At 37.3% G+C, this 12,576-nt stretch overlaps 1 protein-coding gene across 1 annotated transcript; it reads left to right on the forward strand.

Moving 5' to 3' along the window:
- Nucleotides 1–1,874: 1,874 nt before the first annotated feature.
- On the forward strand, nt 1,875–11,570 carry wdr36 (WD repeat domain 36). Its single transcript, XM_079473471.1, has 23 exons — nt 1,875–2,187; nt 2,793–2,820; nt 2,929–3,029; nt 3,164–3,281; nt 3,396–3,528; nt 4,067–4,121; nt 4,256–4,388; nt 4,539–4,714; nt 4,841–4,961; nt 5,070–5,135; nt 5,565–5,648; nt 5,790–5,944; nt 6,027–6,141; nt 6,259–6,424; nt 7,786–7,894; nt 8,628–8,707; nt 9,151–9,258; nt 9,555–9,652; nt 9,737–9,882; nt 9,974–10,090; nt 10,189–10,270; nt 10,355–10,542; nt 11,277–11,570. Exons 1-23 carry the CDS (start codon nt 2,035–2,037, stop codon nt 11,424–11,426), a joined length of 2,682 nt encoding a protein of 893 aa, XP_079329597.1. The 5' UTR covers nt 1,875–2,034; the 3' UTR covers nt 11,427–11,570.
- Nucleotides 11,571–12,576: the final 1,006 nt, after the last annotated feature.

Below are 12,576 nucleotides of genomic sequence, written 5' to 3' on the forward strand. Positions count from 1 at the left end.
AAATAACTCAATTTTGATTTTGAGGTGAACTTTTCCCTTAAGTTAAAAATAATGAATTTAATAGAGACATCAGTTGAAGTATGTTCTAATATCAGAATGTTGGCTTTCATTCAAGAAAATCTGAGACTTAATGTAAAATTATTATAATGAAAAAGATTATATAAAAATATTAATGTTATGTGCGATTTATCGATTAATCACAGAAAACAATTTCTGATTAATCAGATTATTTTTTAATTTATTGGCAGCTCTATTTTTTAATCAAAAGTTCATCTATGTATCCCTTGTTACAACTTGTCACAGTTTCCCCATTTTGTCAGGGTTTTCTGCTATTGTGGGTTGCACATATTCTGTGTGTGTGTGTGTGTGTCTAACAAAAACAGCGATTAAATCACTTATCTCATTTTGTGGGAAAGTCGAATTTTTAAGGTCTCCCCCGCTCTGTTCATGAATGAATATACCTTTGAATTGGATGTGAAATTAGGTTTGCAATGTGAACAGTGTTGGAATTCTTATGAAAATGTGTAGGGTGCTGACAACCAATTCGATTTGACTCATCTTATATGTGTAAGCATTATCCCCTTTATCGGTTTGGTATAAAAGTGGTGCTTTAAGTGGTTTGGTCAAAGATGGACAGCAGAAAGCTTTGTGGTAGGTACATTTTCGCTTGGATTATTAGTCTAGTGAGCATTTGTTCAGATTTCTTTCTCACGTCTCAACCTTTTTCTTCACAGAACTGTTTTTTGTAGTTCTCACATTTTACTCTGTCAGATCAAATCCACAATGGCAAAAGGAAGGATGTCTCCAGATTCTAAAGAATGATTCCTTTGCTATAATAATGCCTTATCTGAAAGTAAGTACTTGTGTAAGTCATTTTCTGCTAAATATCATGTTTTGTATATTGGCTTGATACTCTTGAAGCTCAAGTGATTGTATGGCACTAGCAACACCAAATCAGAGACTCGATACCAAAATAATGCACATAACAATATCATGTCTTAAATGCACTGTAAGTTTATTGAAATGTCTAAATGCAATTACTTAAATGTGTAAAACATTTAATGGTTTTTAACAATTGATGATTTTTTGTTGTTTTCTTTTTTCTAACCAGACATTAAAGTTCTCGTGTAGAAACATCAAGGTCTGTTTAGTTTTTCAATGTGGATATAAATACATTTAAAATAATATAAATATGATTAAAATATAAAATCTGTATCATGAGGTTTTGTTTTTCATAAGATTTTAAGCCATTCTATTTTCGCACAGCAGTTCGAAACGGATCCTACCTGCATCTTAAACTGGACTTTAGATGGGAACTCGTGTATATTCAATGAGCCGGTACAACGGATGATAAGTGACAGCACTGTAAGACACAATACATGCGTTACAAATGCGTTATTAACATTCAACAAATATGTAAAGTATGCATGCAATCTTCTTGTTCAACAGAGAAACTGTGGAAATAGAACTGGCCTACATCAAGTGAAGAACTGTACTACACCTGCCTTTATGTCATGTTGGTGTTGTTTTCTACAAAGCAATATCTAGGCTTTTACTTTTATTTGTTGTGCACAATGTATAAAACATGAATGTTCTCATTTAAATATAGTCGCTAAATGTTAAATATGTACATATAGGCCTATTGTTTTTACACATATGTTAGTCTTTTGTCTTTTATAAATTGTATATGCTGTGATAATGCTTATATTTATGAAAAGTGATCACTGTTTACTGATACGTGTATATCTGAATATAAATAAAAGAAATCTGTAAATTGAGTGTGCCCGTGAAAATTTCCTCAAAAATTTTGTTTTCGCTTGGATTTATTACTGGATAAAAAAAACTATAATATTGCTACTCTTTGGGACGTAGGAACGAATAGTAGCTAGTTTCCAAACGGACCCCGTTTAGTGTAACACTGACAGCATCTGAACCGTATGCAGAAATGCGCTGGAAACGCTGTTAAATATATGTCAAGTGTTCAGACACAATCGGTGATTGTTAATATTTTGTGATTGAAAGTAACATTCCGCGATGTCTACGGGAAAGAAAGGAAGTGCGATTTTCTCGGGATTCAGAGCGCTGGGACTTTACTCGAATCATCTGGCGCACGTGGTTCGCTTCCATAAGAAACACCGCGAGTTCTATGTGATCACCGCAGTCGGACAATGTTTCCACACATACAATGTAAGTAAATGACAGGCACACAGCAGCACCTTATAATAAACATTCCAACGTGTATTAGGGTAACACGGGCTGCCGTTATAATACAACGGTATGATATGAACGTGGAGCACCAAGAGTACGACAAATTATTTTGTGTGAACTGTAAAAGTTCAGTTGTCACAACGGTCTCCTGCTCAGACTTTTACAAAACGCTTATTTTGTGTAACATGATGTCAACATTCAACTGTTCTTGAAACGTATATAATTTATTCAAGAAGAATTATTAATTCAATTAATAATTATAATTTAAAAAGAAGAGGGTGTGAAAGTAAAAGTCATAATAAACACCGATGACCTCATCCTGCACCCACACAGCAAATCGCCGGTGTTAAATACGGTCGAAATAACTCACAGTGTATGTGCATACATACAGTATATATATATATATATATAATCCACACTTGTGCGATTTTGCTGTGCAGGGACAGTCAAAGTTGTCTCTAGGTTTGCCAACTGATCTTACGCCATGCTATGAACAAAGAACTTATACTAACAGTAATATAAACAATAGCAGTGTTTTTCATCTAAACATTCTCAGTACAACACTGGCTTTTCTCTTTCGACAGGTCAAGAAACTTGGAATCGTTGCAGTCAGTGAGTAGATTCCGAGCTAATATACCTCCTTTCTTTAATAGAAACAAACATTAAACATGTTCGATGTTCCCGTTAATATGTGAATGGATGTGTGATGATGTGCCACAGGTAATTCTCTCCCAGAAGACATTTCATGCATCGCCGCCGATCGGATGCTTGTCTATGCTGCAAACGGAAAAGTTATTTCTGCTTTTGCCAAAAACAAGGAGGTAAAACATTGAGATGTTTGTTGAAACCGCAGTAAAGGAAATGTTTATTTTCTTGTTTACAGTTCACGTTTTTATTTACGCACACAATTTGGAAAATAAAAAGGTTTTGTTGAATTGAAATCATCGCCATACAGGTTGTTCACACGTACACGGGCCATGAGGCTGATGTGCACCTTTTGTTACCTTTTGGAGATCATCTCATTTCGGTCGACAGGGAGAATGTTGTCATCATTTGGGACGTTGAGTCTGAAGGTTGGTTTGTTCGTGTTATTATTCTTGCTAGTCCAGTTTTATTGCATTCAGCAAAATCCTTCTCGGTACATGTTATATGTCTCTTTTTCATTTGACTTCTTCATGTTATTACAGACACATATTTGCAGATTTCCTTTGACAGAGTGTCTTTTGAGGTCTCTGCTGTGATGCATCCGAGCACCTACCTGAACAAAGTTTTGTTTGGAAGCAATAATGGGAGTCTACAGTTGTGGAACGTCAAATCAAAGTATGCACCTCTAAGAGCTGTTATATTTAATGACATGCTTTTTTCCATATCTTAGCAACTGTTTCTTATGAACTGTTTTTATTTGTTATATAATAAATTAATGAAGTATAATAAATATATGACAAAAGCAATGAAATCAAAATTAGATTAAAATGACCATGAAATTTCCAAGTATAAAGATAATAGCTTCTTTGAAATATTAACAAGAATGGAGAAGTGTAGCTCTGCAGAATATCCTTTTGAATTTAGAAAAAAATAAGTCATACAGGTATTAAACAGCATGAAGGTGAGTAAATATTAACAGAATTTTTTTATGCAACCTAGCTTACCTCTTTATGCCAGCGTTATAGGATGCCATCTTTTGCGTAACCCTTAAAAATGGTGCTGTGTTTTAACCTGCGCTTTTTAGTCCTTGCAAAACTCGGGTGTGTAAAGACAACCTTAGTTATTAGTGTGTTAGCACTTGGAAACTAGATGCCCTAGGTGTTGTTTTATTTAAGCAACATAACACCAACAATCTGCTTCTCTTTTAATCTAGTAAACTCCTGTATACATTCCCAGGATGGGCATCGGCTGTAACTGTTCTTCAACAGGTTTGTACCGTAGTTTTTAGCATTGTAGTTTCATCCGATTTTAATAAACGAGTTATCACACACAAGTACCTAGCAGTGCATCACCATCTTCATTATGTTTATTACAATTTTTTGTCTCTAATGGTTTTGTTCAGACTCCAGCTGTTGATGTTGTGGGTGTGGGCTTAGCATCTGGCCAGATCATCATTCACAATATGAAGATTGATGAAACACTTATGAAGTTCCAACAAGACTGGGGTCCAATTACAGCCTTATCCTTCAGAACAGGTAATGTATGTAGGGAAGAAAGTAATGGTTTGGATAAATCAAGTGCATACTTGTATGAAAGCCAGAATGTCTAAGCACGCATCTCATCTTAATAATCCTATATTAATGGTAAACAGACACTTTAAATTGCACTTGTTTCATGCTGTGCAGACGGGCATCCAATAATGGCATCAGGTAGTCCGATCGGACACATCGGACTTTGGGATTTAGAGGAGAAGAAACTAGTGAGTCAGTTGAGAGACGCTCACACGACAGCCATCACTGGGCTCACGTTCCTTCACAGCGAGCCCCTTCTGATCACCAATGGAGCAGACAATGCCATACGGGTTTGTGCCCCATTTCTTTTTATCTTATCATATAGGCCCCGAGGTGTCTGTTATTGATTAAATACATTATTGACGTGACAATTAGACCAGGCAACAGAATCATGTTTGCAAATCTTTGCGGATTAGGTGTGGATTTTTGATGTTGCTGGAGGAGACGCCCGTCTGCTGAGACATCGGATGGGTCACAGCGCTCCACCAACTAAGATTCGGTTCCACGACCAGAGCAGCATGAACATTCTCAGTGCTGGTATGTTGTAGTCAGTATTATATCGATCGAGTAAATGACGAAGCTAAAAAGCAAAGAAAGGTAGATGAAATGGAATTGAACATAATTGTCTTTCTTTTGTCATGTTAGGTCAAGACTGTACATTGCAATCGTTTTCAACTGTCCATGAAAGATTCAACAAGAGTTTGGGGCATGGTAATAGCTTGTTTTTCCGATAAATATTCTGATCATCTTCTGAGAAGATTATGTATTTAATATTATTTGATAACATTATAAATGATGAAGGAGTGTCACAATATGTAGTGATGGTAATAACTTTAATAAATAAAATTGTGTTAGTACTACAATGTTGTAAATAATTCCACACCAGTGTCTACTATTTTTACACCCATTTGACATTTTGCCTTACAAAACTCTCTCTGCCTCCCTTGAAAAGGATAAAACTAGCGACGTCAAATAGATTAATTGTGATTAATCGGTTCCAGAATTAATGTTTGTGTTTATATATGTGTGTGGCATGTATATGTAAATAACACATGTGTTTATATAAAAAAAAAGTCATAACGTGACAGTCCTAATATTCTTTGCATTTTGCCGTAATGTTTCCGTGACAAACATCCACAGGCAGTCTCAACAAAGCGAAAGCTAAAAAGAAAGGTGTTGCGCATGACACTGCCAAACTTCCGGCCATCACTACTTTTGCCTCAGGTTGGATTTTATTTCATTTCCAAAAAATATTTATATGAATGATGAGTCTTGACCTTAAACTAAACCTAAAATATCATGCATACTATGATACTTTGTGTAATGGTACTCTTAAGTATTGAATCCTGAGGTCTTTATTTATAGAAACGGCACGTCAGAGTGACTGGGACGGCATAATTGCGTGTCACCGCGGTTTTCTTGTGGCAACAACATGGAATTACCAGAAGGGTTCAAGTGGTGCACACAAATTGGAGCCAGAACGTTTCAATAGGAACCGTGCCCTCAGTGTTCATGCCACAGTAAGCATGTTGATATGTTCGTTTACAGTATTTTTATGTTTAAAAAGCGACTGTAACTTAATTTTACCCATATGTTCTCCAGGCTGTGGATATCACCTCCTGTGGCAACTTCGCAGTGATCGCCCTGTCTTCAGGACACATTGATGTGTATAACATGCAGTCAGGTCTACATAGAGGACATTATGGAGAAGACGAGGGTAATTGTTTGTTTATAATGTTTTGGGCACCAAAGGGGTTTCTTGTCTTACATTTTGTTGTTTTTGGGAAATCTCTGTTCCAGTAGGGTCAATCGCATGTTTTGTTGTGCCTTGCAGCGCATGCTGGGCCAGTGCGAGGGATTGCCGTGGATGCTCTCAACCAGCTGACTGTTAGCGTAGGCGCGGATCACCTCCTGAAAATGTGGAAGTTTAAATCCAAGGCCCTCGTACATACGCACAGCCTGCCCACTGCTCCAGCGTGCTCACTGCTTCACAGAGACAGGTATTACAAGCCTTAACTTATTTGACCAGAATATCGCCAGAATCGTAAGGTCAAGGTATCGAGGTCAAATTATAAGTGAGAATGTATTTTTACCAAAAATGCAAGTATTGATAAAAGAGTCATCGTCAGGTAACCGTGCCGCCAGTCCTTCATGTAAATTTCATTTTTAGCAAAGGAATTATTATGCAATTTCATTCTTTAAACATCAAGTCAATAGACGCCCACATGCGCCTCCGAGATCACACTTATTGAGAAGAGACAGTGCAGAATGACTCAGATGTTTACATAAGATCCAATCTTGTGTTGAGAAACGGATGGAAGGTGCACAACGGAACCGAATAATAGAAAGCTTTCACTTCAGGAACTGTCCTTTAAAAGGATAGTTCACCTAAAAATGAAAATTGTGTCGCGATAGCAAATATTTGTTTGGCGACAAAGTGCATAAGAATTTATTGCGATAGCCGATATTTATGCCATTTTATTCATATTTAATGCCACTGATTTTGTTATGATTATATAATAATGCAAGAACACTCTTTTAAAGAAGAAAGTTATTTTAATAGAATATTTGGATATTAAAATTGGAATGTAAATAACTGGAGTTTAAATGTTCAAAATAAATAAAACAGACTTCTGGTCCTTAATTATGATTGGTGGATTTGTGTAAGCTTTTGTGATTAAGTTTAGGGCAGATTCCTACACCATTTGAAGAGCAGATATTTGAACAATGTCTCTTTATCTGGTGCGACTTTTTATGTGGTGTCCCCTACACAAAGTGCCGTTCAAGGAACAAATTTGCTGTTTGGAAAAGATGAGAACCAGGATTGTGAAACACTGGTCTGGGATAAAAACATGAATTTCAGTGAAAAGAATAAGTCCTCCACCATTAGCAGCTCATTAGATAAACCATAAAACAAAACTTGAATAGTCCACAAAAACTATTTTTGAACAGCATCAATAATGAAATGAACAGATTGATTTTAATATAGAATGCTGTGCTGTTCAAAGCATCAAACTGCAGATTATTGTTTTGTCTCTAATGCATCGGTCCCTAAAAACTGTGTTTAGGGACTTCATGAGACGATTTTACAGAGACAGAAAACACAAAGTTCCTTAACACGTGTGTGTGTGTGTGTGTGTGTGTGTGCGAGCGAGCGCGCATTTCCTTAACGCGAGTGTATGCTCTTAGTTTTTTAAACAAGAACAAGTGAAACAAATAATATATTTATTATGATAGGGTTGTGTGGTTCAACACATTTTAGGTAACAACAACTTTGCAAAGGTTATTTCAAAACCCACCCACCACAGAGTCTAGTGCAACCATTGTTTGGTGTATGTTTCTAAATGATGTCTCCACGCAGCGGAATGCTGGCCATTGCACTGGATGATTTTGTTGTGAACATACTGGATATGGAGACAAGGAGGATAGTCCGCAAGTTCTCAGGACATCGTGGGCAGATCAATGACATGGTAAGATGCGGCTTGTTCAAGGAAGAGTTTTTTTTTTCATTCAATCTAAAGTTCACTTGTTATTTGAGTCCTTGAAGAGAGAATTCACCCACAATTGCTCAAATCCTGTATGACTTAGTTTTGTGGAACCCAAAAGAAGATATCTTGAGAAATGTCTTCTCATCTATGGGTGACAGTGTTGTTTGGTTACCAATATTCCTCTTTTGTGGTCTGCATATAGAAAATAAATCGTGTATATGTTTACAATAACATTTGGTTGAGGGAAAAAAAAGTGGAATGTCAGTTTCATGTTATGTTTACAAATATCGTGGTGCAATCGTAATGGTAAACCTTATCGCACTGAATTGTGAACTGAGCGTATCGCTACACGTGTATAAATGGGTTATTCTAAAAAAAAAGAAATTGAAAGAACCTGAAATTGAAGTTTGTTGTTTGTATTAAAGAGAACATAATTAGTTTCAACCTTAGATTGTCGTCGCTTCATAGATTAACAGATTTAAACGACACCAAATAATATGCATCAACTACTATTACAGTATATTAATGAAACCTAGAGATTTTAGGGCTTGATGGCCCCTGTCCCTATTCACGGCATTGTATGGAAGAGAGCAGCATAAACATTCTTCAAAATATCATTTTTTTGCATACAAGACAAAGTCTTATTTTTGGGTGGACTATTGTAACTTCAACTTCAATACTAGGTATATTAAAGCGTATTGTGCTCTTTTTCCAGACATTTAGCCCAGATGGACGCTGGCTGATTACAGCATCTATGGACTGCACCATCAGAACATGGGATCTTCCTTCAGGCAGGTATGGACTTCAGAGAACCGAAGTAAATTATTTTGGACTTTAATTTTGCGTCACTGTCTCTTCTAAGAGGTGAGCGAGGTCAGAACAAATTTGTCATTCCGCCACTAACCACCCAAGTAGCCATTTGAAGCAGGGAAACACCAAGGCATTCCAATGACACCTTTTCACTTTCTGTATTATTGACTGGTTTGATAGTGGTGATAACCTTTGGTTTAGTCACTCGCTGATGATTTTTTTTCAAAGTAACCAGTGAAACCAATTTTAGAGATAATTATTATCTTTTATAGCTATAGCCATACTGACGTTTCGTACGTTGGCTATTGTTTTTACTGGTTTCCGGGGGATTGCCTCCGAAGTCCCCTCTGGCCTGAGAGCAGTTTTTTGTTGCACATGTTTCTTTACCTCTTTCTTAACCCTCCCCTTTCTCTTGCGGACTTTCACAGTTTGGTCGACTGTTTCCTGGTAGATGCGGCAGCTGTCAGTCTCAGCATGTCCCCTACCGGGAACTTCCTGGCCTCGTCGCATGTCGATGGGCTGGGTGTATACTTATGGTAAGAGATCGCCTTGCAGATACTGCATCAGTCAGCTCTTGTTATTAGCTGTTTGGTTAGTTATTTTACACTTTACAGTAAGATTGAGTTAAAAGCTTACAGCTTACTTTGTGCATTTTAAAATAAACGTCCTGTCAGTATTTACTCACGCCAAATTTGAATGGCTTTTCTTTTTTCTCTGGAACACAAAAAGAGATGTTTTGAAAAAACACTAATTTAATTATGTTCATTATTATTTCCATTAATATATCTTGTTGTAAAATGTTGAGATATTCAGATTTTGCTATGTTTTCTAGGTCCAATAAAACACTTTGTGATATGGTGTCATTGCGCCCTCTACCTGCAGACTATGAACCAACCGTGATCATGCTGCCAGGGACCTGCCCGGTCAAAGGTACGAGCAGATTAAATTATAGTTAATTCAGTTCAATTGACCAGTTTTCCTGGAGGCTAATATTAAATGGGATATTCTGAGTAGATACGGAGGAAGATGATGTTGTGGAGCTTGACGGCTCCGAGATGGCTGAATACATTTCACCAGAACAGCTGGCTGAACAGCTTATCACACTCTCTCTCATCCCGGATTCACGCTGGAAGAACCTTCTGCATTTAGATGTCATTAAGGTGTGTGTGCAGAACAAAACCTGTCTTGTGCAGTATTTAATGGAGATGTGCTTTTAAGCTGAGCATAATTTTTTTTTTTATTTGCCCACAGAAAAGAAACAAACCTAAAGAACCTCCAAAACTGCCCAAAGCTGCACCTTTCTTCATTCCCACAATTCCAGGGCTTGTGCCCCAGTTTGCTGTCCCTGACACAACCACCGGGCAACAGGTAAGCTCTCTCTTCTCTGTAGTTTAGTACAGTTGAAGGTGTCATTTGCCAACCATCCTCATAGAAATGCACATTTTCCTCATTTGTCCTTTTTTTAGTCTAAAGTTGTCAACTTGGGAGTGTTGTCACAGAAGTCCACCTTCTACATTCAGCTTGAGGATGCTTTAGAAAACAACTTGTGTAAGTTCAGAGTCGTTTGCATAGCCGGGATGTTTCTGATGTGTTTTCAGTGGTGTTAAGTATGTTTTCTCGCTACCATGACAGATGAGGAGCCAGTGAAGCTGTTGAAAGAGTTCGGCCCCTCTGCCGTCGACACAGAGCTGAGGGTCATGTCTCCAGAGATGGGTGGAGATGTCAAAGTGATGCAGAGTTTCCTCAAGATGATCAGCAGCATTCTTAAGTCTAATAGGGATTTTGACCTGGCTCAGGCTTGGCTAGCATTGTTTCTTAAGGTACGCCATGAGGCTTTAACTGATGTTTAGTTGTGTGGGTTTCTATAAAATTCCACTTATTTTTTCAAGTAAACATGACACCTATTATGCAGATGGTTTTTATATAAGATAATGTATAAATTATAGGATCATCAATTGTAAACACAAGATGGCAGCAGATGCATATAAGATGATGTCATCTTTTCAACTGTCACAAATCTTTTCCCTGCATATCTGAACAGCCACTGTATGTCCTAGTCATTATTAAAACTTCTAAAGGAATTGCAATAGCGGCAACAATGTTTGACATTAAAGGTCCAGATTGTAATTTTTTTGGACGGTCCACTGACAGAAATGCAATATTACATACATAACTATGTGTTCAGAGGTGTATAAAGAACTTACGTAATGAAGCGTTATGTTTCTGTTTTTATTACCTTAGAAAGAGCTGTTTCTATCCACATAGCACCTCAGGTTCCCTTGCATGGAATTGTCAATGTCGTTTCTACAAGTAACCATAAACGGACAAACTGCTCTACAGAGCGCGTTTCGTAAATATGTTATCTCCTTCGGCAAGGAATGCGAAAAGTTGACAACATCTTTGTTCTGTGCAGCCACCATAGTGCTTTGTAAGGGGGAGAGGGGTGGACTGAGCCGTTGGTTGGCAACCTCACCGCTAGATGCCACTAAAATCACCACATTGTGATGAATGTCTTTCAGCGTGTTTCACTCAGAACTTTGTCTTTCCCTTTCAGCTTCATCTTCGGCTAATTGCAGAGCACCCCGAGCTAATGGAGGAAGCAGAAAATGTGTCTCATCAACTGAAAGAATCGTGGCTCACCGTTGAGACGCTACTAAACCAAAACATTTGTGTATTGACGTATATTAAGAGTGCACTGCTGTAAAGCTCCTTTTTGCATCATAGATGTTTTTGCCATTTCTGAGAATGTTTGTGTCAGACTCAATTTTTTTAAAGTTTTATTAAAAGAAACTAGAAGTATACAAAATGTTTGTGTAATTTTTGTGTTTCTGATTGCGTCACTAATGTTATTACGGAAGGCAAAATATGCACGCTGTGGATATTGGATATCGCGGTCCCTTAAAGTGGGTCTGTAAGTTAGATGTTAAAATGTATGAATTTGGCTGCGTTAACCTTTTATTGTGTTGGGTACTGCTTTGAGCTATTTTAAGACAGTACCAGAAGTCAGATTCCATCAGCTTTGGCACATCCCACCACATGATAAATTAACCATGGACATGTTCCACTTACTAGCTTTTGTCTTGATTTGGAATAGTAAATCTGTTGTTTTCGAAGTTAAAGGCACATTTGTTTCTAAAAAAAATTTATTTTGTCCACCCAAACTCCTTCAGATATTTTACTGCAGTCCCATGGCAAAATGATTTTGCGTCATCTGCTTCTCGCTGTGTATGAGTGAGTTGAAAGGAAGTGAATGGGCGAGTGAAGAGTAATGCTGGTGGTTTGCAGTGATTGTGGTTGTTTTGCAGCAGAGCAGATACTGAACAGATGGGTCTCTCTGTGTGGGAGCCCAGAGCACTCCGGCTCTGCCTGAGCTTTAAGTATGACTAGTCATGCTGGCCAGTATGGATGTGCACTCAGTGTGGGTGATTCAGATCCCTTAGCACATTGAAATTGAGTGGAAGTGTCATATTTAAAAAATGCAGGAAATCCTCAATAATATTCATCAAGCCATATTCAATAAGGGAGTTAATGTAAACCAAAGGCAGTCAAAAGCTTTTAGTAGTCATTTTTGAGGTGTTTTAGAAAGTATCCAAGAATCTGATTCAAATACTGAAATTAAGATTTTAATCTTTGACATGGTTTTTTATATATATTAGCCGAAGTTCTTTGTATAGTCAATGATTTTATTTAGGAAACAGTAAGTTCCTCAAAAATGAATGGGCTTCACAGAAAGGTTGACATTTAAATGTTTTATTAACTATGTATAGTTAAGAGGGAGGAAATGGCTTACATAATAATAAATGTCTAATTGTTTTGTAATCGAACACAAACGGGGTGAAATCTATAACCCAGGC

Source organism: Barbatula barbatula, assembly GCF_947034865.1.
Source record: "Barbatula barbatula genome assembly, chromosome: 2".
NCBI classification, from domain to species: Eukaryota; Metazoa; Chordata; class Actinopteri; order Cypriniformes; family Nemacheilidae; genus Barbatula; species Barbatula barbatula.